Source organism: Colletotrichum scovillei, assembly GCF_011075155.1.
Source record: "Colletotrichum scovillei strain TJNH1 chromosome Unknown Contig00001, whole genome shotgun sequence".
Lineage (NCBI taxonomy): Eukaryota > Fungi > Ascomycota > Sordariomycetes > Glomerellales > Glomerellaceae > Colletotrichum > Colletotrichum scovillei.
In genome coordinates, this window is record NW_023336259.1 from 1,661,869 (window position 1) to 1,686,612 (window position 24,744).

A 24,744-nucleotide genomic window follows, 5' to 3' on the forward strand; every position below is an offset into this window, starting at 1 on the left:
TGTCTTCCTCCTTCCCCGTTTTGCGAGAAACGCTGGGGCTTTTGTGGGGACTTGTTTGTCGCACTGTGCGCCGAATGCCCCGACGTCCAAGAACGGCTTACCAATGGGGAATGGTCCCACCACACCTGTCTGGCATTCCACTTTAGCAACCTAACTAAGTACCTTTTCCAGGTACCTCTACGGAAGGACAGGTACGTAGTGCGCGTTCGACAATGGCGCGAGAGAAGGAAGGTACCTTAAGGTAGGAACGGTAGGAACGAATGCTGCCTCGATTGCAACCGACATGAGGACCTGGTCAACACCTCATCCTCGATCGAGTCCCCCTTCTCGCATTTCGCAAGCTCCCTCGAGCAACTGGATGGCTTAGTTGCCCAACTATCTGTATGTAGATGCTGGGGATTCGACCACAGATCCTAAGGTACCTCAGGTAGTCTCAGTAGTGTACATACTTCGACGGGAGTGTAGAGCGACTCAACATGTGTACCTTTATTCCGTACATCAGACTCCATCCCATCTTATCGCCTCAGGCGAATGACGGCAGACGAGTCTGCCGAAGCCGCGCACCATCTCGTTCACATTCTCCATCTATGGACACATCTTTGCCTTTGAGTGGCCACTCTGTCTCTTTCGTCTTCGCCTTATCTTGATTTATCAGCTGAAGGAAGATGTAGAGACGGCTGCTGCAATGCCTCGGACCACAGCCAACACCACCACCATGTCTTGGCTCGCTGTTGAGGTTTTCAGACTGCCGTGAAGTAGAGCCTATCTACCAGTAGAGGATGCTGAGTCTTCCCTCCCACGCTCGGCACGTAAATGTTTCTCTTCCACGCTGCTATCACCGTCCCGTCCTCCGTCAGCCTGATACATTATCCGCACTGTACATTATGGGTGGAAAATCAGGCAAATTGCACACACTGTATGCGAACTGACCAATCAGACTTCAGCCACCATACAGTGAGAGTTGCCGGTTGGTTGAAAATGCAAGTCCGGGGGGGTGGCCCAAGTATTCCCCCCCCTCATTGTCGTAACGCACCTGGCACCACCCAGCCAGTATCTGCAGCCAACGTTTTCTACTGTGGCTGCACGTCTCCATTTGGTGGTCCCCTCCCCCAAGTCTTCCGACCCCTGCATGGATTGCATCACTTTTCCTTCCTGTCGCATTCGAGGGCCATGGCATCCCGTCCCTCTTCTTTTTTTGTTCCTCTTCTTCTTCCCTTTGGTTGGGCCTTGCCTCGACTTTCAAGCGCCGCTCCAGGTGGAGCTTGCGCAACTGACGTGCTGACTTCACGAGTCGACAGAACATCCACCTCCCATTCCTTCATAATCGCCCACCGAGCCACCCTCTTCTCTACGGATGCTGCTATCCATCCTCATCCACCGGACAGCAAGAAAACAGGTCAACAATGGCCTCGACCTGGCCTTTCGCATCGCCCTGGCCTGCATCTCACCATTCGCGAGAGTCTAGAACAGTCAACGCCATCGAACCACCTGCCACCTGTTCCCTGCTAGATGTCTAAAGCGTGCGGCTGCTGGTCTCCCGGAGGAATCTGGCCACAGGAAAATCGTTACGGTGAAGAGATCGACAGGCTCGTTTCCCTTTCGAGCAAGAGTTTTCATCCCCCATCACGATCCCGCCGGTCTACGCTACCTGAACCGTATAGCCACTGTATAGTCACAGACACCTACCTACACTCGTCAACCTACCACGATTGTATCAAACATCACCCCAGGTCGTTGCACTTGCGTGTCCTTGCACAGCGGCCATCAGCCATGAATTTCTAAGCTGCAGCTACCTGAAGTTCCTGGACCAAATCTGCCGGTGAGAATGAGCCAGGAGCCGCAGGACTAGCAACATGGACGGTCGGTTTTTGACGCGACTGGGAAACCCGAAGTGGCAAATTACTGTCTTCAACATCCAATAGGGTGTCCCAAGGAGCTGCAGCTTAGCCAGGGAGGCCCCGGCAGCCAGTCCCCGCTCTCTCACACTCAACTGCAGAGTATCCGTACAACAAATTGCGTCACAACAATCGCGCCAGACGGGGCACATCTATCTTGCTCCGTAGCGATACCCTTTAGGCTTCGGGTAGCCAGACACGGAAAGACTACCATACTTGAACTGTTGGAAATACTTCGCATCCTCCCAGTGTCCACTGCCCGTCAACGGCAAGGATTCATGCTTCTTGTTGCTAACAAACTAGCTGATACCTCTCCGTTTTGACAAGCGAGTCTGTCTGCTCCCAAACATCACGTCACGGCCTTATTCATGGGGTTGACCTGTTTTTAGCTTGAGATGGAAGATTGGCAAAGTTCTTGAAAACGGCACCAGATGCGCTCGATGGTCACAGCTTTGGCCAATGTCGGCTCTGCAATTGGGTCCGCACTGTCTCGATACTTTTCAGTTTTTGTATCGCATTGGTGGCGTCACTGGTCATGACGTAACTATGTCTAGCAAGATGCTGACGAATAGAAAAATCTGGGCCAACAAAGCCAAGCAAACGAGCCCAACGCTGCTTGCCCACTCACAGTCGCCCCGGCACGGTCGGCGATGCGATTTTCAAAGGTGTGGTACCTTCCCATGGTTGCTCGAGGTCCGAACAGTGGTCAAGACCATATTGAAACGGTCTCTTGACTTGTCCAGAGTCATCCGCACAATGAGTTTGTGTCAAAAACTGTCCTCATCGACGGTGGAGGTTGCAATTCTGATAAGGAAGGGTCCGTAATTTGCGACAATGACGGAATTTTCAAATTTTTTCCCTCTGATTTCCGGCGACCCACTGGATTGCTCCGCGGAGACCGCTTGCTCCCCGTCTTCTTCACGCGTGGTTTGCTTGGATGGGGGGTGTTGCTGCGTTCTCGCGCTGGACGCCGAGGTGAGTGAGAATGGAAGCGAACGGGGAGTCTCAGGTCAGCAAACGGTACGTATTCCCGGAGCAGACTGACTTGTCCCGTCGGCTACCGTCGTATGACGCACTAGACCCGGAGAACATCCTTGCATCCTGCATGCCTTTGCTCCTCTTTTCGCACCATCTTTCCATCGCACTGTGCTTAAACTTTGCACTTTCGCGAGCGCGTCGCGTCACACTGTACACGGGGCCTGTCCACTCGACCGACCCCTTTGAGCCTTGGACGCATTATGGTACCCAGCTTGGCCCTGGTATCTCGACGGAGCTCATGCTGGAATAACCAGATCTAAAGCTTTCCCCAGAATACATTGACGGAGCGATGACGGCAGAAATCCGTCTAGAGCATGGCTGAGACGGCACGTTTGATGGACGCCCAGTCTAAACCCAGGCTCGGCATCAATCTCGATATCGATCTGACTGCTGCATGCTCGATTTCCCTCTAGCGAAGTGCGAACGACCACAACGTCGCATGGGGAATTCGGGTCCAGAACCACAAACCCACGTCGTGCCTCGGACGAGAGACATCACGCTTGGCCGTAGCAGGGTCAGCTCAGACCTATCGCGCCGTCTAGGCCCAATGTTCTCCGTCCGGCGGCGTCCGCTGCCCCATTCCACCGGGTCGGCGCCACAAGTGCCTTGTGTTAGCCTCAACCCCCCTCCGGGTCCCTGGCGGAGGATCTCATCCGATGATCTGAGGGCTCCAAATCGTCGACGTGCCAGCGCGCTTGTCTATGATGGAAATATTCGACAGACTCAGCTGGCGGGTTGTGCGCCTCTTTGCCGGATCGACAAGGTAGCCTTCCGAAAACTGATTATCAACATTTGGACATTGTTTTGTGCCACTATGTGCCCATATCTTCTTCGCTTCACATCACGCAAATACAAGTCCAATAATCCCTCCTTCCGAACAGGTCGAGGAAGATCATGGGATGGATGGGATTCTAAGCAAAGAGCCGTACCGGCAGATAGATGATCCACTATGATAGGCTGGTACGTCCAAAGAATCCCGGGTGTTGCATCAACATCTATATCGGCATGCGTAGCAGCCGAACGTAGAAGCCTACGTCCCGCGCTCGTTAATAACAGTCTTCATCCTTCCGCCAAGCCTACTTTGGAACTCATCTTTAGCTTATCGAGATTGCCACTCGATCTTCAGCCGTTGCAAATTATCCCATTTCCATAGCTTGAACAGTGGCAACAAAACATTCGGCAACCTCAGCTGTGGAAGCCGGTGCATGCTGGGATGAAACTCAGCTTGCCCTTTCCGGCCTATCTATTCACGTAACACGCGGTCTCTGACATCTCGAAGCCGAAAACAGCTTCTCGGTACGTCGGGACGATGGGAAAGTTGTGTGGACGGTCATCATTTGTGGCTTTTTTTCAGCATGTTTTAATTGCAGAATATGCCAGCTAGTCACTAGCCGCGGCGTCCTGATATGTTTCGGAGCTGCATGTTGATCACATTCCTCCCCTCTCTAATAAGTCTGATGATGCTCCAGATTCTCGATGGGTAGTTTATCAATGATGTAGCGCGGGTGTTTGTTTCACGTTTCTACCGACTGCGTCGCATGGTGTCACGCCGAGCTCTGATAGAACGCTTTTCTGAGTCTTCCCCCTCCGAACACTCGCTCCGGCCTGTAAAGACACTCTGGAATGAGTAGGTCTTTGGCCGGAGCAACATACCCATGCTCCTCTTCCGGCAACGGCACCCGGCGAATGACGGAGGTTGCAGAAAGGACTTCGGGCCGTGGTCGCTCGCGGGAGAAGAAAAGGAAAAAAAAGAAATCACAGCTTCGCGGCCGCCCCGGTGCGCGCGTTATACCTCTCCAGCTTCTCCACCCGGAACCCATGCCTCGGCGCGTGGACCCTCACGGAGGTACCCCTGGGCCCGGTGACCTCGAAGACGACCTCGTCCCCGTCGAGGCTCACAAGCTTCCCCGTGTCCTTGTGCGAGGCGCCCGTGTCGGCGGGCCAGACGATCACCTCGTCGCCCGCCTTGAGATCCTGCGCGATCACGAGCAAGTCTTTGGCATCGACTCCTCCTGTAGTTGATTCATTGTACGGTGACGAGACGATGATCTCCGCCGCCTCGTCGCCCGACACCGTGGCTACCTTCCCAGCCGCCTTTCTAGCGTCCGAGGTCGTCTTCTGGAAGCGCTCGATCCAGGCAAAGACTTTGGGAAACTGCTCTTTGGAAACGTGCTCCGCCGGCAGCGCGCCGGGGAGGGAAGCTAACCAGTGCGGCAGCCACACGGCCTCGATATCCGCCAGCGAGGGCTCCTCCGTGCCGGAAACCCAGTCCCGGCCGTCGGCGAGCAGCGTCGTCTCGAGGAGCGCCACGGTGCGGCGGATCTCGTTGACGGCGTTGGGCCGCCCGCGCTCTATCGTCTCGGCGGAGAGCTTGCCGCCGACAAAGTCCTCGCGGTCCTTGAACCAGGTGCGTTTGGGGTCTTTGAGCATTGGTAAGTTGGTGGGCAGCACGTTGATTGCGTTGGAGAAGACGGAGTCGATGATGAGGGCTTCGAGGAGGCGCTCCACGGCTGCGTGTTCGGGGGTGGTGGCGCCGAGGCGGGGCCGTGAAGGGTAGAGTTGTTCCAGCTTGCGGAGCATGAGGCGTGTGTCGAGGTAGACGTCGCGGCCGATGGCGAGGATGGGGATGCGGCGGTAGTTGAGGCCTAGTTTTGATACGTCTGGGCGGGGGAGGACTGGAGGTTGCATCTAGAGCGGTTTGTTAGTTTTTTCGTAGGTGAATAGGACCATGGAAAAACGAATCGTGGTGAAGATGAAGGTGTGAGAGTTGTCGACTTACACACTGCACGTAGGGGATGCCTCTGAGAGCTAGGTACCACACGATCCGCTTCGCGTAGGGCGAGGCGGAGTAGTGGTACAGCACAATCTTCTTGTCCTCGTCGGATGATGCCATTATTTTCGGTTTTGGATATTACGACTAGAGCGATTGGAGGTGAGATGGAGTGAGATGAGGTGCGAATGCGATGAGAAATGAGCGAGCTTCTGTTGTTTATTGGTGAACAGCACTGAACTGAGGTGAGATGAGATGAGATGAAATTGGGCAGTGGATGATGTGTTGAGGACTCAAACGATCGATGACGATGAAAGAGAATGGCGGGAAATCTGCGAAACGACTGGGAGATATGTTCGAGATGCCGAGGCACAAACGCGACGGGGGCACCTAGCGGTTCCCAAGCTAACGTGGAGTATGCGGGGTTAAAGGGGGATGAGAGAAGCCAATGGGAGTGCTTTGTGGGGTTGCTCACCGAGGTGAGTTAGCCAATTGGGTGTTATACTTCTGACCTCTCTTTCCTATAGCACTGGATAATTCGTGGTGTTTTCTTATTGAGAATCTCGAGTGGAAAATTCAAGACAATGATATTGATCTCGGGTCCGTGTTGTAGAAGAATCTTTATTATGAAGTTAAGGTGGCATTTTGAGGGCTGAGGTAAGGTGTCATGGGTGAGGTGTTTCGCGAGGCATAGTAGGCTGCAGCATACATCTTTCTCCCTGTACTCGTAGCTGTTTTACTCTCATTTCATTTCATAATGCTTTGAGATTCGCGCAACATAACGTATAGGTAGAGACGCAAACTTTCATATGGCTTGTTAGGAGTTCAGCTGTCATACAGCAGGACAATCTGCAACATATATCACTGTTGATTCTAGCCCGCAAGCAGATAGGCTAACCTCCAAGAACGACCTTAGGTATCCTAGACAGTTTACAACATACTCCAGAAAGTATCAGGCCTACTGCCCAGCCCAGCCAGTTTCAGAGCTGAGAATGAAGGTTGAAACTCCATAATCTACTTTCTCCGTTGGGCTCGGATCCAGTACTCAGACTGTGCGTGAATACCGCAGTTGAAAGTCCTCCACGGGTTCAACGGATCGCAGATGGTGAGCTCGAATCGTCGAAGCAGCTGAGAGAACACCCTTGTCAGTATATATCTCCAAAGTCAGGCCTTTCGCTCCACTTTCAACGTGCTGAGATGGCACAAAAGAGTAGAGCAGGAGAAAGAGAATTCGCCACAGCAAAACGTACCTCAAAGAACACTTTATTCAACTCCATCAACGCAACCGGTCTCCCGAGACACTGATACCGCCCATAACTGAAAACCAACTCAATCGTCGCCTCCATCTCGCGCAGTCTCTTCTCTGCTGCGCCTGTCGTCCCGTCTTCTTCTTTTGCATCTTCATCCTGACCAACCAGCCACCTCTCCGGCCTAAACTCGTCCGCATCCTCGCCAAAGACATCGTGCCGGCGAAACATGGCCCACGAAGACCACCCGACGCGCGTGCCGCCGGGGATAAAGGCGCCGTTCCACGTGTCGCCCTCTGGCGGCGCCTGCTTTGCCATCAGACCCGCCACGGGCGGGAAGATGCGCAGCCCTTCTTTGATGACCGCTTGGAGGTAGGTTAAGTTACGGGCCTCGGCATCGGAGATGACGGGGCGGTCGTGAGTAGCGGTTTTCGCGTTCATGTCAGAGGAGAGGATCTCTGCTAGGAGTTTGTTGTGGACGCGGGGGTTTGTGATGATGTAGAGGAGCGTGGCGCGGATTGCTGTTGCCGTTGTGTCGGAACCGGCGATGCTTAGAAGGTGCGTAAGTCTCTTGCTGCTCATTTTCTCCCCTCACAATACATCCTGAATAGGGAGAGGAGGATCGGTGCAGGACTTACATCTGAAGCAGGATCTCGGACTCAGCTTCCTCTTGCGTGAGGCCGTGGGCGACAAAGGAACCCAGCATGTCTCTCTGGACTTTCGCACCAGGACTAAACCGCTCGGCGGAGAACCTCTTTGCTATCCTGAATAGGAAAAGTCAGCTGGTGAAGTCATTCAAACCATTGCTCTGTACCAAACAGGAGAAAGACGCCGTCAAACTCACCCCATCACCTTACCGAAGCCCAGCGGATCCTTCTCCGTAGGCAGCATCAACCTAAGCAGAGGATACCGGAACAGCCTGATGACCCAGGGTACCACAGTCATACCCATAAACACGGGCAAATTCACCTCCGTCGTCTTGATGTACTCGTACATATCCGAATCGGACGCCACGAACCCAAACGGCTCCCCGAACGCTAGATCCGAAATGACGTCTAGCGTGAAGAATTGCGCCTTTCTACCAAAATCGAATGACTTACTCTCGTCTGCATGGCCTTCGATAAGCGCGATCAACCGGAGGAGATTCTCGTCAATCTTTTGCTCAAAGGCCTGGACCTCGCGGCCAGAGTACTAAAGGAGAGCCCTCTTCGTTAGTCACGCATTGGACGGAGAGTTCCCCTGACACGACTCACGCCCGCGGCCATCTTCGATCGTAGCTTGGTGTGTTCGTCCTCGTCTCTGCACGAGAGGACGTTGTCTCTCGATGGGTTGAAGCGCATGCCGTTGTACCAGTCTGAGCGCCGGTACTCGCTCCGCACGCCGAGCATGCGCCTCATGAGGGCAGGGTCGTCGTTGAGGAGGTCATTGGGGCCGATGCGCGCGAGGGATCCTTTTTGCAAATTGATTTTTTATTAGCCTCAAGTTCTTGTGCGCCTGCGCTCTGGAAAACCTTCGAGTAGACCGTTATCTGTCTAGAAAGCGAAAATTTCCCCCAACTTTGTATGACTCGGCGAGCGCTCGAGCACCATTTTTTTTCTTTTTTTGGCGAAATAGAGACGAAGTCACTCACCATATTTCTTTGTCACGTTGTAGAACTCGAGGTGGCCCTGAGATCCCGTCACGGTCTTGAGGAGCCATGACTTGGATACAGCTGCCAGAGGGGGACCTTTAAAGTGCCGCAGTCGCCGGTACTGTCTCGCTGTCTCGTAGACTCGGAGCAGCACAATGATAACAAATAAGGTAGCCAGAAGAGTCCAGGTAGGATGCCGATCCCAGTGATTGTAGAACGAACCAAAGAACAAAGGGCTTCTAGCTATATCCGAGCCCATTCTGAAGGGTGAATGAGATGATTATACGTCAAAGTATGTTTTGCTGGTTATGACGTACACCAGTATTGTAGAATGTAAAGTATGAAGAAGACGAGAAAAAACATGTTCCTCCAAAGGCCACAAGCCAAAGAATTGCTTGTCAAAGGAGGACTAAGTCGTTGGTTGGTTCTGTTGGTTCTCACATTAGACCACTTGGCAAATCTCCCTCTCTCCACTGGCGCGGCGGGGTGCGATACCCCTCGCCCTATGACTGGACAAGTCTGTTGGAAAGTTTGCCTGCACCCATGCTCGAGAAAACTTGTAATCATGGGCAAACGGCTTGAGAAAAGCAATGTGTGCTGCCGTCGTGTTACGGGCGGAGAGCCGACTGGAAAATGGCATCGAGGTTCGGACTGCATTTCCAGAGGATGTGCAGATGTTGCGTTATGGTCATCTGCGAGAGTTAATTGGCCTTCAAATCGGATCTCATATGCACCTCATCCTCAGTTCTGACAGGCTTGGCAGTCGGTGGTACCTCCCCTTACCATATCTGGCATTACGCCTGAATAGAAGGGTCCTCGGAAAACGATCTATTCATCGGTTTGAATCGAACATAGGGATTTCAGAGAATCTTGGGATATACATGTATACATACGTTAAGGAGTGGATCTGCTACGGCAGTCAATGAAGGCCGGCGGCTGCGATAAATTGGACATTCTAAAGCTTTGTCTGGACGAGTTTGGCTCTAAAGACTGACCTACATTCTTTCACTCAGATTCGCCCTCATAGTCACCGGCCCTCCTCTTTGAGTCACAAACGCCAGTCATTATTCTACGCCAGTTGCTCGAAGACGTTACGACAAGGAGGGATACAGAAACCAGACCTGGCCATATACATCATGCATTCTTGCACTTGAGATCCACGAGTCAAATTTCAGTACATTTAACAGCGATAAGCTTACTTCTAAACCCGACTTGTTGTAGTACAAGACATATATCATGACTTCTTGATGGATATGCAGCCTTAGAAGACGTTCCTGCCCGGCCGCTAAGAGGATAGCTTACAGACGGAGCGGCCCCACACGGCGCCCCGAGCTAAACGAGCGGCATGCACTTCAAGACGCCAGTTTTCGGACTTTGCAGTGGTCAAGTCTCAGAACCATCTAACGACAATCCAAGCATTATCCCACGGAGAGGGAGAGCGCGCAGATCCAAAGCAATGCGGTCTGTCTGCATGCTAGCCTCCCGTCCAAGAGGGGCCCGGCCGGGAGCATCCCAGTAACTCCGGGGTAGCGATGCCAGCCCATCTCACTTCCATCCCAACTCTGACCGCAGCCGGGTGTTGCGTCTCATTCTTCCCCCTTTCCCCGAAACCTTGCGCGGGCATACTGGCAATAGAACAGCGAATCGGAATATCGCACTGGGGTTCCCCGTCACTTTTCAGGAAAAAGTCGTCCAAAGTCTTTTCGGTAGATCGTGCTTCGACCGCGAGCATACATGGTGTGTTACTTTGACGGCGTTCAAGCCCCATGAACTGCGTCCGTCTACGGGTAGCACGGATTGTTTTGTTGGCGACAACATTTGAGCCCTTCTCACCATGCATACGCGGTCGAGTTGCGGTCTTGAGGAGCTGGGCAAAGATTGCTTCTGGGCAAGGAATTCCACGAGCGGCAGAGTGGTGTTTTCGGTCCACAACAAATGCAAGTACGGTTCTCAACAAACCGACCTCTTACTACAACCTCAATCAATGTCCAGCTTGCTCGTCTAGACACGGAAACAGCGCAAGCTTACTGCAATCCACTGGCTTGTAATCGAGATTCCATCGGCGGCGGTCGCAGCTCTGAGGAAACGTCAAACTGGGAGCAGTATGGCGATACCTTTGTCTTGTAACGCCGCAGAACGGCGAGACATGCCGAGGAGATATCTCGTTTGCGACATGGAATTCTGTAACGGCGGAATGCTGCCCTACATGGTTCTCAAGACCTTACAGTGAGACCACCACTTGGCTATAGCTTCGCGTCAATCTGAGATGAATACGAACACACAAGAGATTACTAGCTCTGACAACAACAGGTGAGGCAGAACTCAGGTCACGGACTTCTGACATGCTAGAGGTGGTCTGGCCTTGGCGAAGGCTTTCTGACGCAATATTGGCGGTAAGATGAAGAGCTGAAATTATATGTCCCAGGTGAGACATCGCTGCAAGGTGGGGTCGAATAAGGATTCGGGGCGCGGCGCCGTATGCTTGGCGGAAACGCGGGGAACGGAAGTCTAAAGTACGGGCGTTAGCTACCCGAGCGGACAGCTGAAGTATTGATATTTGATGACGAGCAAACACAAATCAAAAGTAACGGAGGCGCCAGTCATATGGTGATGTATCTGTGTACGCCGCTTTTGGAAGCAGGTCTCGTGTCCGAGGGTAAGGTAGCCTGGCAGCGTCGGATGGGCACTGAGCCGCGACCACAGCAGGCAACTGTGCGCCAGTCAGCTACTTGAGACCGAAGCGTAGCTGCACACCGCAACTCGGTATGACAAAAGGAGTTCCTAGTGGTCAAGTAAGCTGCATTTGGGGACGGCAAGATGCAACAGGAGTGTGGTGAGCATTTCGTACTCTGGACGTCAATCCCCCATCCGAGCGTATAGTAGCGGAAGCTTGGGCCGAGGCCGACAGGCTAAAACAGACCATTCGCGTCGAAGCGCGTAGACACCCGGTAACACAAACACGCTGGACGAGTAGAGACGGTCGTGGTCAACACCCTTGTTGCGCCGGCTTGTGTTCCCCGAGGACGGTGGCGGCAGGACGATAGGCCAGCCATGACAACTGGCATGGGAAGTGAAATGAGGTATTGATGGATGGCGGCCTGTGTTCAAGGATAAGCGGCGCCATGACGCTAATGGCCTTGAATTTTCCCGTCCAGATCAGGGGAACGGCGATGGGTGTGCATGTTTTGGGGCACAATAGAAACGCCGGGAAGGCGTGAGAAATTCTGTTGACAGCTGAAGCCTGGAGGCAACGTGGCAGAAAGAGGTGAGGTTGGACCAGAATCTTTGGGGGCCGTGAGTCAGGAGTCAGGACGCAAGCCGTAAGTAGAGGCGAAGGAGGGTATTTACGTCGTTTGCGGAAACTTGGGAAGCTTGATACGAGCGGCCTGGTTGATTGCACGACGTGGGCTTGCTGACAATCCGCAGCATTGTTGATGAGGCTGCAGGAGACGTGTAAGTGGTAGGACGCCACACCCTACCCTATCCTGATTCTCAATACCTATGCATTCTCTAGTCTCGGTGTCTGCGTGCCACGATGTATTCGTACTCCATATCCGTACTTGAGAGTAGCTACGCTCCGTTGGCCTCCAAGCCCCTGTCTCGCAAGACCAAGAGTCCAAAACGAGTGTCGGATTGGGGGTCACCCAAGGGTGCCGTCGCAGGACGGGAAGGTGAAGTGTCAAGGTGTGTAGGTTGTAGCATGTCGTTTCCAGGCCTAGTCCACCGTCTACCTCGTGGCCGAGATGTGTTTGGGGGAACGAGGTGGTGTGAAGCTGCCGTGTGTTATGTGTTGTCTGCTATGTGGTGTGTACAATTGTAGGGGGAACCTGGAAGTTCCCTGCCCGTGGCTTCGTCCCCAGAGTTTGGGGAATGCAGGAAGTTGGGGGTTTCCTTACATACTTTGGCGGGCTTCTCCGCAAAATGCAAGAGAGACCCCACATTCCCCTTACGTACCTGATTAGTGGAGTTTAGTTACCTGCCTTGGTCCACTTCAGGCAAGGAGGTTGTGGGAGGGAAGTTCCAGATTCCATTGAAGAGAAAAATTCAATAAAAATGAGGAAATGCTCTGTGCCTCTCTATCCCATCCCCATGGAACATTCTCACGTCTAAAAGAACGGACGAGAAAACCCCGCGTAAGGAGGTATGGCGATCCGGCGCGTGAGCCGAATGCCAGATAGAGAGCAGCTATGTTGTAGTAGGTACTCCGTATTCCCCCATGGACTAAAAAAGACACATGGCCTTGCTATCCCCGTCTCCCCGTCGGCAAGCATTACCTTGCCTCTAGGAATAATGGCCGACTCTGTGACAGTTGGAGGATTTTTCTCAACTGTCCCCATCTCCTCTGCAATCAAATAGAGGCTTTTGAAACTAGTCCCAGTTGTTTTATCACTTCCAAATTCGGTTTGGAGGTAAGTTCCCAAGGCTTCTCACCGAGATAAGGTCTATCCCTCGGTCCCATCTTTCGACGATCTCAAGTGAAAATAGGTTAGAAGAATGCCGCCTTACCAATTTGACTGGAATTCAGCAACGCAAGATGCAAGCTACAGCTCCGTAACCGTCTAGATCGTGCGAAAGGCAAGCGGAGCCTCGGAGGTACTAAGATACCTCACTCCACAAGTCCACATTAAGACAGTACTCACTGTTGGCACCTCGTTCTCATTGATTGCAAGGTTGAACTTGCCGTACGATTTCCGTCCAATACGTTGGGGAGAAAAGAAGGTACAACTTCCGACTTCCGGCGGATGGGACGACCTTGAACAGACTTGGAGACTGGACGGAGCCCCCTCCCTCCTTGCGCCTTATTTTCATCCATTCGATCCGTTTGGCCCGCAAGTTCCCCCAAAGCGCAAGGTCCTAGGCTGCTGTGGGATTATTCTCGTACTGCGTACCCGCCTGCCGCATAAGCAAGAAAATCCGGGGCCAGAAAAGATGATGAATAGTTACCAGCGGATGGAGAGAAAGGAAACTCGCCGACGGCATGCGACGGCTGGGATGACCCAGACGCGAATGGCGGTAAACCCCGTGGGAGCTCTTGAACAGTACAAAGCAAGAAAGGAACAGCCCTGTTCTGTGTGATCCCAGCTTGCCCTGGCTTCCGGCGGCATTCTTTCTCTGTTTCCCCGAACTGATCATCTCTTTATCTGAAAAATTGCACCGACTCCATTATCACACAGGCGGTACCTATTCGCAGGTTTTGTATCCACCGTTGCGGCATGCTCTGTGCCTAGAAAACGAAGACGACGGGAAGGATAGGCAGGGAGGAAGACTGCGGAAGAAAGCCCTGCCTCGGCAGAATACATGCTCAAACCCCTTTGATTTCTATTGTCCACCTCGTGTCGCCAGGTACCTTATCTTCAGTTACCCCCATTTTAATCCCATTTTAATGTTACTCACTTCCTCTTACACCGAACACTTGAACGGTCAGGGTCAGCCCATCCGGCCCCATCGCCGAGCTCACTCAAAGGGGCAAGCAGCCCTGATCCTGGTAGAGGAACATCCACATGGAACATTCCTCCCCTTCCAGACTTCCAAGCTTCCAGCACTCCCCCGTGAAAGCCGGGGATTTGTCTTTTGGAGACCTCCATGGATGATGGGAGCCGGTTTGGGGCTAGCCGGCACAACAAACAGACGGCAGCACGACAGAAGATTGGACTGTACGATATGTTGCTTCTTGACCGACCAGCCTGATTTCCAGAGGCAGCCAGAGGCAGAACACTGTCAGTATGCGTACCTTGCTGTTTCAATAGGGATGCAAAGTATCAACTACCTGACGTGCCTTTTGATACAGCGCGGGTGCGTGAAGAGTCTGCGCGAGCTCCCACAAATGAATGCCTATGGTAATCATAAGTAAACTACAGCCAGTCCACTGAGACATGATACTGCCCGTTCGTCATGACACAAGCACGACAAGCCCGCCCAGCCCAAGTCCAGGTGCTTCCTCGTGTTATACTTTGCCTCATTAGATTGCGACATTGCAAATCGCAAGCCTCGCATGCCAGCTCTCCGCGATCTTCATTGTGTACCTACCCGTACCTCTCATGCCCCTCTGTTTTATCATCCTGTCTCAATTCCACGTCCGTCCAACATCGGGTAAGGTACTCACTCTACTCTACCCTGACAGTCTGCCTTCTGTTTCCGCCAGTCTTTGGAGCCCGTGAGCTGTCAAAGAGCAAACTCTGGTCCATCTCAACTTCCTCGCCATTTTTCTGAACCCTCATCATCCTCTTTCCACTTCTCACTCCTCTCACTCTCACTCTCACCACACCCCCCTCCCCTCTTCGTCTTGCTCATCTCCCCTTCATCACTGGAACCCCTGACTTTCTTCCCCACGCTTCCGTTGAACTCTCCCGGCAACTGCAACCTTACCCGCGCCTCTTGTCGATTTGCTCTGCCCATAGCCCACCCTTTCGACCGTTCGGTTGGGTCCTTTTTGCTCCCAGGCATTCCATCCACCCTGGTCTTGTTTGCGCACCGACTTGACCAGCCCGGGGGTGGTCGGTCTACTTACGACACAAGGAAAGGGATTGTGAAATCTCTGTTACGGATCGCGCACAAACGCCCGGTCGCACCCTCTCTCGTTGTCTCTCTGCTCTCTGCCTTTTTCTTCTCTCTGTGTGTGTGCGTGTCTGTCAGCCGATTCTCATTTGGGGCTCTCGGCTTTAAATATTCTGGCATCTGCACTTTCCTTACGCCTCCTGCCCTTCATCTCGTCCACCTACCTTACATACGCCTCCCCCATCTCAAGGAATATCACTCCACTCTACTGTGTCTCGGCACCAGTTCCAGCCTCGACAACGCCTCTCAACAAGCAACCATATCCACAGCTGTCTTTATAATCCCCGTTTCTTCCCCAGATTCTTCCGTACGGATACAGATCCATCACCATCGGTACGTGGAGCCCGTCGACAACGCAGCAACATCCAGACTTTTTGTCTAACACCTGCGTGATAGGACTTCACCTGTTCATCCTCCCCGGCACACACAATCAAAATGCCCGCCAGCCAGATCCAAATCGCCTCGCCTCTTCCTATTTCTCCTCAACGGAGGAATCTGCGCCTGATGACGGGCCAGGATCTCTACACAAGTCTAAACGCGACTCTCGCCTCAACCACCCACCGCCCGGTGACGCCTGTACATATGATTCAAGAGAACGACTACAGCGTGCCGGCGCCTCCTCCACCGAGCCCGGTATCATTCGCTACGGACCACTGGCAGTCATCAATCCGCCGATGAGACAATCTTGCCCAGAGCTACGAACGAATTCTTTCTGCCCACTGTTCGACACAGGGGCTACTCTTTGCTTGTACAATCAGCATACGGACAAATCATGGGAGTACGGGGCGAAATGGGCGCGGAGCAATTTTTTTTTCTCAAACGGCTCGCGAAATGAGGTTTACACAAAAAGCAGGACTGGCACATATCATGGGTTTCTTCTTCTTCTCGGTCTGCATACGGGGTGATTGGCAGCAAGTAGCCACCCAAAAAACGTTGATGGTTGGAGACGACGATGGGAGTCCCACCTTACACATTGTTCGGAATGCGCACTCGGTTTCGGTGTGCAACTAGGAAATTGGCCTTTCTAGCTATGAATTAACATTGATAACACATTTTCTTTTGGCAACCGCATTTGCTTATAGCTGCTGCGTTTTAAAATACCCGGGGATTGTGACTCGTTCTGCGAATGGTTCGCTGGTTGACAGGGGAGAAAAGGGCCGTCCCATGTTTGCATTGGAACAGCTCGAACAGCCTAATCCCCCCGGGTTGTTGACAGATGTGAGGCAAGCAGGGACAAGCAAGGAATCTCAAAACAGCAGTTACAATGCTTTTCCCAAATTTGGATTGCGAGTTTGGAGACCGGGCAGAATATACATCCATACTGACTCCCTTTTTTTCCTTGTTCAACTATTTTTTTTTCGTCCCTTCCATTTTCTCCCGGGGGAACGGGAACCTCGACGGGAAGGGCTTCCGTTGCCCAGACGGTTGGGTCCCATGGAATAATGGAAGGTGGAGGATGGTGCCGAGGTTTCGCCTGCTTAGAAAGCACGGTCCATCAACGCCAGCGCCAGCGCGCCCCACCACTTAACGCGACTTCTCGCCTGCATCGTGTGCTCCTTTCGAAAAACGCGTCTGTCGCGGTCGGTGGTCCGCGACCCCCTTAGCCCGGCGCGTTGCTGCCATCCGTTGCTCCATCATTTCCGCTCCCCACTCTCCTTCCAATGTACAAAACCTCTTCATACTCTTCGTGACTTCTTGATACTTTCAACTTGTACCTTCTACACGAATCGAGACTTTTTTAATTGCGCCTGCCAATCCTTCTCGACTTCTACTTCACAACTTCACAGCTTCCGCTTGTAATCTGCATCGCTCTCGACCGCCGACGTTCTTCTCTCCCCATCACCTAGACGACCGGCACTTGCACATCTCGACGCAATGGCTCGCGCAGCTTCCCGTCGGCAGGTCAAGCCTGTTGCAACCACGCCAGCGACCAACCTTATCAGCCAGTACGGCCGAGTCTCCAAGACACAACCTGCTCCTGTCGACGACGCTTCAAAGAAGGTCTTCTTCATCGGACTGCCCTCCTCTCTTCCCGTCGCCAAGACGGAAGTCAAGACAGAGATCAAGCTCGAATCCAGTCCGGAAAGAGCTCTCCCCCCTCAGCCTACAGCAACACCCTCAAAGAAGCGCAAGGCAAGATCGAACGACGAGGACGTCTCGCTGAGAGGTGCGAGAAGCGAGGCCCCAGGATGCGAGTCTCTGAAGCGTCAGCGAGTCTTCAAGAGTAGCAAGGACGAGCCTGTCCCCATCAAGCTTGAGGTCGCCTCAACAACCGCAACCACCACCACCGCTGCTTCTACACGAAAGAGCACAACATCGCCAGTCGCCGACAGCCGCCGAAAGACTCGCAAGTCGGACGTCATCTCCCAAGCAAAGACCGAAGTGCACAAAGCCAACCAAAAGGTCAAGCGAACAAAGAAGCACAATGCTACAAAGTCAGAGATCAAGGAGGAGGTCGTCAAGAAGCAGCTTCCTGCCGAGCTTCTGGAGCTCTTGGACCTGCAACGCGCCATCCTCAAGACTGTTTCGCTTCAGCTTGTGCACCAGAACAACAACGCACCGCTCGATATCAGCTCGATCGCACCTCACGTAGCCCGCACATGGGGAAAGAGGAGAGTCACAGTGGATGACATTCGGAGATGCATTGCCATCCAAGACACAAAGACACCAGGCCAGGAGGATGTGTCCCTCGGCTCGCCCTTTATCGTCACCGACTACGGCCGTGGCAAGCTCTGCCTCGAGATGGATCTCACCAAGAACACTGGCCGCATTGACGAGAACGCGCTCTGCCAACAGTTCGAGAAGAACCTACACATCATGTGCTCCCAGCGCGCCATGGATGAGATGTCGGATCTCGATATCTGCTTCGAGAACCTTAGCTTCAACGACCTGCCCAAGTCCGATATTACTGTTCGTCACACGACCATGTCGGAGAACCCCCTGTTCGCCAAGGGCCAGCGCGCCTTGACCGGGATCAAGAACGACATCCTCAAGAAGCAGGAGAGAGAGACGCAGACTCAAGCATCGAAATTCCCGGCACTCAACCCCAACGGCACCAAGATGACCCTCCTCGACAGACTCCGAGCCAAGGAGGAAGCCAACGCCAACATCCAGCTCCCTACCGGCCCCGAGATGGCGAGAAAGCGCGCCCTGCAGCGGGTGGGAGACATCTCCGCCGTCCTCTCCATGCTCGTGTCGTCGTCGAATGCGGCCGGACAGATGGTTGTGTCCTTCACCATGGCTGTTCTGCAGCAGAAGCTCAAGGACTCCCTGCGTGTGCCCATGTCCATGGAGGAAGGTGTCGATGCGGTACGTCTGATTGCCAAGGAAGTCGCACCGGAATGGTTAAAGGTTGCCACGGTCGGTGGTAAGGAACATGTCGTCATCCAGACGAGACGCAAGCCGTACGAGGCAGAGCTCGCCGCGCGAGTGAACCGACTTCTCGCATAGATGAATACATCTGAGGGGGAGGTTATCGGTGGAAGTGTGTTCTGGGGATTGCATTGATGCATGGCATAGCGTGTTTTCTGCATACGGAGTTTGGAAGATACCACAGACAGAGGGATGAGACTGTCATGGAGTTCCGGGCGCTTGGGTTCACTTGAGGGAGACAAATATCTAGACTTGACACAGTGAAGTGTAACCAGTCACATATACATATAGAGACTGCAGAAGATGCAGACATAATGGATTCAGTGTAATCGTCAGCTTTGGAGTCGCCAACTCATCTATTGTGCTGTAAAACGTCTAGGAACCGTAACCTTCATAAAGAGCCAGCCTCTCGAGACATTTCTGAGTCTTCAGTCTTGTTTCATGCTATGCAAACCAAGCCGAGGTCATTTTGTTGTTCAACACGACCATTTTCCGCCCTTCCAAGGATCCAGACTCCCCAGCGCAAGCAAGGTTAAAGCCACGAGCGCTCTCTCTCGTGCAGTGCTCTCCCCTGACGATTCCACCTCATTGAGTGGTATCAATCATAAAAGAAATTAGAGACGGAAGAGTTAGTTGCTCATTTCTTCTTGGCGAAGCGCGGCTCGCCAATGTTGGCGCCGCGCAGCTTGACGTTGAGGACGCGCTCCATGGCGGAGAGGATCTTCTGGTCGGGGGCGGCGCTGCCGCGCTCAAAGTCGGCGACGATGGACTGGGTGGTGTTGCACTTTGTGGCGAGGTCCTTTTGGGTCATCTTGGGCTCCATCTTTTGGCGCGTCTGGGAGATTGCGTCGCCGACCTCCTTGCCGACCGTGTTGGGCTTGATGATGTCGTCGGAGCGGTCGACCTTTGTGAGGCGCTGGCCTTCGACGCCGGGCTTGGTGGCCTGTTGGGGGGAGAGTTAGCCATTTCGTATTGGTTGAGGAATTGCAGACTTGAGGGTTTCTGTGAGGGAGTGGTTCCAAGAGAGGCTTCTCTCTCTCTCTCTCTCCTCTCTGATTCCCGTCATCGATTGAGAATTGTGGAGAATGGAGGGGTGAGGTTGGGCAAGGGCTCATGATGTCAAGCGTGAATTTCAAAGGATGCTGTCTGTCCGCGCAGGAGAGGGATTGCCATGGGGGAAGAAAAAAACATACAGCATTGCCAGCGGCGTACTTCTTCTCCGTTCCAATGACGGAACCGCTGCGCTGAGCGGCGTTGAGGGCGCTCTTTCCCTTGATGACGGTCTCTCTCTGCACGCCTCCGCCGCGGGCCTTGGAGCCGATCTTGGTGGCGGTGTCCCAGTCATCCATTGTGGGCGGTTGTTTGACGTGTGAAGAGATGTGAGTTGTAGGTGGGACTAGTTCGATTGGTACGAAAGGAGATGGTTCTCTTCTTTCGCTGTTCGTCGGGTTGGTGATTGTGGTCTCGTGAGGATTGTTGATGTTGGTTTGTCGGTGGAGGGGGAAGGGAAGGAAAGATAGATAAAAGAGAGTTTCGTTGCGTCAGTTTTTGGGAGGCGGCTGTTCAAAGAGACAGAGGGGGCTCTGAATGTCTTTGTGGCTGGTGCGTGGGCTGGTCGGCAAATGACAGGTATGGAAGTCGATGGACTGGCATAGATGGCAAAAAACCGGTGGGGGGAGGGGGAGTCGACGGGGAGGGACTGAGCGAACTGAGTCAACCGGCGGAGGTAAGAGGGGCGGGTATCCCTGCATGTGCCTAACGCCGCCGCCGCAGCATTGCAGAGCAGAGCACCAGGGCAGATCCGACTGTCAGACTGGGCTGCAAATGGCGGGGTGACCGACCTGAAGAGCCTCCCCCTCCATTTGCTGAAAGCTGTTCCCCAGCTGACGGGAGCGCTCTGCGTACACTTCTCCCGGTGGCTGCCTCGGCCGGTCTCTATTTTTGCCTGACTGCGCCACATATCAGATTCGAGGCCCTCAAGGTCTCTTTTTTCACTGTCTTCCATAACCAAGTCAGCCCGTTGGAATCCGGAAGAGCGGCCTTCAGGGACCACCTTAGGTATCATTCATTCCATTGCCAATCATCGCATGTAACGGAAGTAAGTTATTGATTCTGCTCACGTTCCCTTGTCGGCTGTGCAACCCGACCCTACCCATATGGCAGCAGCAGCCTTTATTGTGTTCTGAATATGGCAACCTGCTTGTCTTGATCATGATCAAACGAACTGCATTCCGGGCAATGGCTTCTACGGATCAATGTTGGCCATGAATACGACATGTCTGTACCTTGGAGAGCCCTCATGGCCGACTTACCTGGTCGACAAAGTGTCGGCCATGACTGTTTCACCTGGTTGCAGCTGGTTCGACATTGATGACTAAGCTCACTCATGGAACGAGGTCCTCACGTTGAGGTGGGTTCACCAAGAAGTCTTGATCTCATCGAACATGCTCATCGGCCCACAACCCGCCCCGTCCTCCACCGAAAGACCCGATCTGGCAACCGCCATAGCCAAGCTTTCGTGATCCATCACTTGGAGAAAGACGACTGTTAGAAAGAAACAACATTGCAAACAACATCAACTCTTCATAATGAAAATAATATACAGCACTTCATCTTCATAACACTGCCGGGCACTAACCCACCAAACCCGGCCGCCGGCATCCGTCCAACGACGCCGATCTCTACACGTGGTGAACAACCGGCCTCGGCCCCGGGAACCCCTCCAAACACCTCAACGGCCCGGCCCGGAAAATTCACAAAGCATACCTATCACACATCATGACCGCCGCCGCCGCACCGGGCCTCCAACCCCTAACCCTCCTAGCAGGCTTCACCTACTACTCCCTCCTCGGGACCTACCTCGACACGGCCCTCCTCCTCCTCTTCACAGCCCACCGCAACAAGCGCCTCCTCGCAGACCTAACCTCACCCTACGTAGATCCGCACCTCATCCGCAACCAACTCCTCCTCCTCCCAGGCTTCCTCCTAGGTTTCGTTTTCTTGCAGATATGCCGCTTCCTCCTAGGTCTGAACGCTCCCCCCGCCGCGTCGGAAACGGAAACGCGAAAGTGGAAGACGACGCCGGTGAAGCCGCTGCTGATCCCCTGTACCACGACGCACAGGCGTACGTTCCCCGAGAAACACGCCTTTGTGTACTCGTACCTCGTCGTCGGCATCCCCGTCGGGTGGAGGGGGAACTACGCCGGCATGGTCTCGTGCGACGTCGACGAGGCGGGTTGGCTATCGTGGTTCTCGCTGGCGCCGCGGACGGTGGGACGGGCGTGGTTTCACGTGGATCCGGCGGATTATCTCGAGCGCGGGAACGGGCACCTCGGGTTGAGGGGGAAGCTTGATGCGTATCTCACTTCACAGGTAAGGAAGGGTTCTCTCCTCAACGGATCACCATTGTCCACGAACTTCAACTTGAGCAATCCCCCGTGCGTGACATGAGAATGAACACAAGACTCACATAAGTCACGACAGGGCGCGGATCCAGCGCAGTATCCCAACGCATACCTCGTCACCGCAGCCCGGTTCCTGGGATACCACTTCAACCCCGTGTCCTTTTGGTACCTCTACTCCAGGGACAAACAGCTGACGGCCATGGTGCTCGAGGTGAACAACACCTTTGACGAGCGGAGGATGTACTTTCTCACCACGGACGCCGTCCCGTCAGAACAGCGCCTCGATGACGGTGGTAGTGGATTACAAGACGGCATCGCAGCAGAGTCGGCCTCACGAGACGCAGATGCGGAATCCGCCGCCAAAAAGACGCAGCAGATCAGGATGACAAAAACCTGGCCAAAGGACTTCCACGTCTCCCCCTTCAACTCCCGCAAGGGAACCTACGCCCTCTCCGCGACAGACTTCTTCTCACCGCCATCCGATGCGGCAGGAACCGACTACGGGTATACCCTCGACAGCACAATAACCCTCTCCTCCTCAAAACACCACCCCAAAATCGTCGCCCGCCTCTTCAACTCCGCCCCGGCCATCGACCCAGCCACCATGACCCCCTTCCAAAAACTCGTCTTCCTCGCCCGCTGGTGGTGGGTAGGCTTCGTCACCTTCCCCCGCATCGTCAAAGAAGCCGCCGTCCTCTCCCTCCGCAAGGGACTGCACGTCTGGTTCCGCCCGGAACCCCTGAAAGAGAGCATCGGACGGAAAGCCGACGCGACGGAGAGCCGGCTCGAGCCCGTGTTTAGGGCCTACCTCCGTCACCTGGTCTCGCAGTCCACGGCCGCGATCGCCGTCACGTATATCCCCGCGGGAATCTCCTCCACCACAGGAGCAGCAGGAGGAGGAGGAGGCCTGACAGAGACGATGCTCTCACCCGCCGCCCAAAAGAACCCGAAACGCGCAGAGCACCTCGACCTCAAAGTCCTCACCCCCGTCTTCTACACCCGCTTCGTGCGCTACGCCCACGACCTCGAGGCCATCTGCTGCGAGTTCCAGGACAACGGCACGCTCTGGATCTCGCAGCCAGAGGTCCTGCCGAAGCTCATCCTCAAACAGCCCGCGCCGCCACTAAAGACGACAAACATCATGGACTACATCTACTTTAGAGCCATACGCGCCCTGCGGCAGAGGCCGGACCGCATCGAGCGGCCACTGACCTCGGCCACGAAGTCCCCGGGAGCCAAGGACGGCGGCGCCGGCGTCGGCGCTCAAAAAGTCGATATTCGCGACTTCCGCATTTCCTCCATGGACGGCTTCGTCCTCGGACATACGGACAGGCAAACGCGGAGCGCGTACAGGTCGCTCGTGCTACGATCGTTCCTCGCCGACCGCCTGGCGCTGGAGAGCGTGGAGCTCCTGGACTTGCAGCACTTGATCCTGCGCGCGGGCGTCGCTTGGGTCCTGTCGTATGCCGTCGCTCCGCTCATGAGGTTATGAGAGATATATTTTGATACGAGTACCGTAGTACTCAGTAAGCGCCATGCATGTGGCTCACGTTTTGTGTTGCTACCTACTAGAAACAACGCGCAATCAGCCGCGCCTGTTAGAAAACCATAGAGAAGGAGAGAAGAGCTAAGATGTAACAAGCAGGAGAGACAACTCTCTAAACTTGCTCCAGGTAGATGACGATGCCCCTCTGGCTGGACCAGTCCATCTCAGCCTTCAATGTATGTCGTCGATGATCAAACAAGGCAGCTAGGTAGTTAGCTGCTCATAACCTGCATCGCCCGGCTGGGTTTTCCCCCGTTCCGCATATGCGACGAGCTGTCTTCCGTGGCTCGCTGTCATTGGGGGAGATCTCTTTTTTTCCGTCTCAGATAAGCCCGAAGAGATAAAGTTGATAGCTCACCTACATTTCATCATTTACCTGCCGTAGTCCGGCGTATCATGAGCAGCAAATGCACAGAGACATCACACGTCCACACACCGAGCTGCGCTGTCATGGATGCTGGTAAGCAGATCCCTCGAGCTGTGGATCTTTCCAATGGTTACAACTGGGTATTTGAAATACTCGTCTCTCTTTCCCGTGGTTCTCCCCAACCAAAAAAGCATATTTGGCAGGTAGTCTGATTAGTCCATGTTGGGGCGGGCGGGCAGTGGACGCCGAATTGCATCTCTTTGCATGCGGTACCTTACCTAGAAGAGGGGTTCCCTTACCTCATGTCTGTTAGCTTGCATGGTCCAAGTAAGGGAACGCCTTGCTCGAACTGAGCGCGCGGCATACGTTCGTACCCTTACTCAGCATGCCATCTAATGTTTAGATTGTGAAGCGTTTGTGGAAGAGAAGAAAACAAAAATCTGTCAGAAGGTCATCTCATGTTTCAATCGTTGATTCAACGTTTTGTCAATGGCATCTGGAATACCTACCTAGCTGTGATTCAAACGCTGTCTGTGAGGTGGCGCACACTTCCCCGCCCATGTTTGGATCCCCGATTTCCGAGGGACCGGGGAGAAGCTGGTGTGGAGGGGAAGGTCTTTGAGAGTGGACTCAGTGGAGGGCCGGGGTCACGTCACACCTCTCCAAACATAGGTTGCCCACAGGCGCCTCGCGCTGGATTTGGTGGTTGCCATTACTCAATTCGCAATGATTTGCAAAAGAATGCTTGTTGAACCGCTCGGGCACGGGGCCGATAGGTAGGCATCCTAGGTATACCGTATGCACCTATGCCAACCCGGCAGTGGGGTCGATGTGCACACGCTTGACACTTCATACTGACAGAACTCTCGACTCCTACCAAGTAGAGTCTTCGAGGTGCCGCAGAGGAGTAGGTATCCGGT

At 53.9% G+C, this 24,744-nt stretch overlaps 6 protein-coding genes across 6 annotated transcripts; 3 read left to right on the plus strand and 3 right to left on the minus strand.

Annotated features, from left to right (window-relative positions):
- Nucleotides 1–4,365: 4,365 nt before the first annotated feature.
- HER10_EVM0008513 (glutathione S-transferase) lies at nucleotides 4,366–6,053 on the minus strand. The gene is made up of 2 exons (XM_035478031.1): nucleotides 5,713–6,053; nucleotides 4,366–5,621 (listed from the first exon to the last, which is right to left on the minus strand). The coding sequence occupies exons 1-2, from the start codon at nucleotides 5,824–5,826 to the stop codon at nucleotides 4,689–4,691; spliced, it is 1,047 nt and encodes a 348-aa protein (XP_035338659.1). The 5' UTR covers nucleotides 5,827–6,053; the 3' UTR covers nucleotides 4,366–4,688.
- A 664-nt stretch (nucleotides 6,054–6,717) lies between these two features.
- HER10_EVM0009670 (uncharacterized protein) lies at nucleotides 6,718–8,839 on the minus strand (the record flags this gene model as incomplete). Its single annotated transcript, XM_035479150.1, has 6 exons — nucleotides 6,718–6,831; nucleotides 6,954–7,500; nucleotides 7,589–7,714; nucleotides 7,795–8,141; nucleotides 8,204–8,400; nucleotides 8,581–8,839. The coding sequence occupies 6 exons, from the start codon at nucleotides 8,837–8,839 to the stop codon at nucleotides 6,718–6,720; spliced, it is 1,590 nt and encodes a 529-aa protein (XP_035338765.1).
- Nucleotides 8,840–15,257: 6,418 nt separating this feature from the next.
- HER10_EVM0010074 (uncharacterized protein) lies at nucleotides 15,258–16,058 on the plus strand. The gene has a single exon (XM_035479544.1). The coding sequence runs from the start codon at nucleotides 15,571–15,573 to the stop codon at nucleotides 15,811–15,813; it is 243 nt and encodes an 80-aa protein (XP_035338802.1). The 5' UTR covers nucleotides 15,258–15,570; the 3' UTR covers nucleotides 15,814–16,058.
- Nucleotides 16,059–16,703: 645 nt separating this feature from the next.
- On the plus strand, nucleotides 16,704–18,716 carry HER10_EVM0000480 (uncharacterized protein). The gene has a single exon (XM_035470260.1). It carries the CDS (start codon nucleotides 17,011–17,013, stop codon nucleotides 18,583–18,585), a length of 1,575 nt encoding a protein of 524 aa, XP_035337911.1. The 5' UTR covers nucleotides 16,704–17,010; the 3' UTR covers nucleotides 18,586–18,716.
- A 110-nt stretch (nucleotides 18,717–18,826) lies between these two features.
- HER10_EVM0004555 (multiprotein-bridging factor 1) lies at nucleotides 18,827–20,279 on the minus strand. Its single transcript, XM_035474196.1, has 2 exons — nucleotides 19,701–20,279; nucleotides 18,827–19,450 (listed from the first exon to the last, which is right to left on the minus strand). Exons 1-2 carry the CDS (start codon nucleotides 19,854–19,856, stop codon nucleotides 19,145–19,147), a joined length of 462 nt encoding a protein of 153 aa, XP_035338279.1. The 5' UTR covers nucleotides 19,857–20,279; the 3' UTR covers nucleotides 18,827–19,144.
- A 674-nt stretch (nucleotides 20,280–20,953) lies between these two features.
- Nucleotides 20,954–24,463, plus strand: HER10_EVM0013002 (uncharacterized protein). Its single transcript, XM_035482375.1, has 2 exons — nucleotides 20,954–21,879; nucleotides 21,991–24,463. Exons 1-2 carry the CDS (start codon nucleotides 21,286–21,288, stop codon nucleotides 23,401–23,403), a joined length of 2,007 nt encoding a protein of 668 aa, XP_035339063.1. The 5' UTR covers nucleotides 20,954–21,285; the 3' UTR covers nucleotides 23,404–24,463.
- The last annotated feature ends 281 nt before the right edge of the window (nucleotides 24,464–24,744 follow it).

Excerpts from the sequence above, each read along its gene's own strand:
- HER10_EVM0000480 (XM_035470260.1), top strand. The coding sequence starts at position 17,011 with ATGGCTCGCGCAGCTTCCCGTCGGCAGGTCAAGCCTGTTGCAACCACG.
- HER10_EVM0010074 (XM_035479544.1), top strand. The coding sequence starts at position 15,571 with ATGCCCGCCAGCCAGATCCAAATCGCCTCGCCTCTTCCTATTTCTCCT.
- HER10_EVM0013002 (XM_035482375.1), top strand. The coding sequence starts at position 21,286 with ATGACCGCCGCCGCCGCACCGGGCCTCCAACCCCTAACCCTCCTAGCA. Across the intron at positions 21,880-21,990 it reads ATGCGTATCTCACTTCACAG|GGCGCGGATCCAGCGCAGTA; the intron begins GTAAGGAAGGGT and ends AAGTCACGACAG.
- HER10_EVM0008513 (XM_035478031.1), bottom strand. The coding sequence starts at position 5,826 with ATGGCATCATCCGACGAGGACAAGAAGATTGTGCTGTACCACTACTCC. Across the intron at positions 5,622-5,712 it reads GCATCCCCTACGTGCAGTGT|ATGCAACCTCCAGTCCTCCC; the intron begins GTAAGTCGACAA and ends AAACCGCTCTAG.
- HER10_EVM0004555 (XM_035474196.1), bottom strand. The coding sequence starts at position 19,856 with ATGGATGACTGGGACACCGCCACCAAGATCGGCTCCAAGGCCCGCGGC. Across the intron at positions 19,451-19,700 it reads AGTACGCCGCTGGCAATGCT|GCCACCAAGCCCGGCGTCGA; the intron begins GTATGTTTTTTT and ends TCCCCCCAACAG.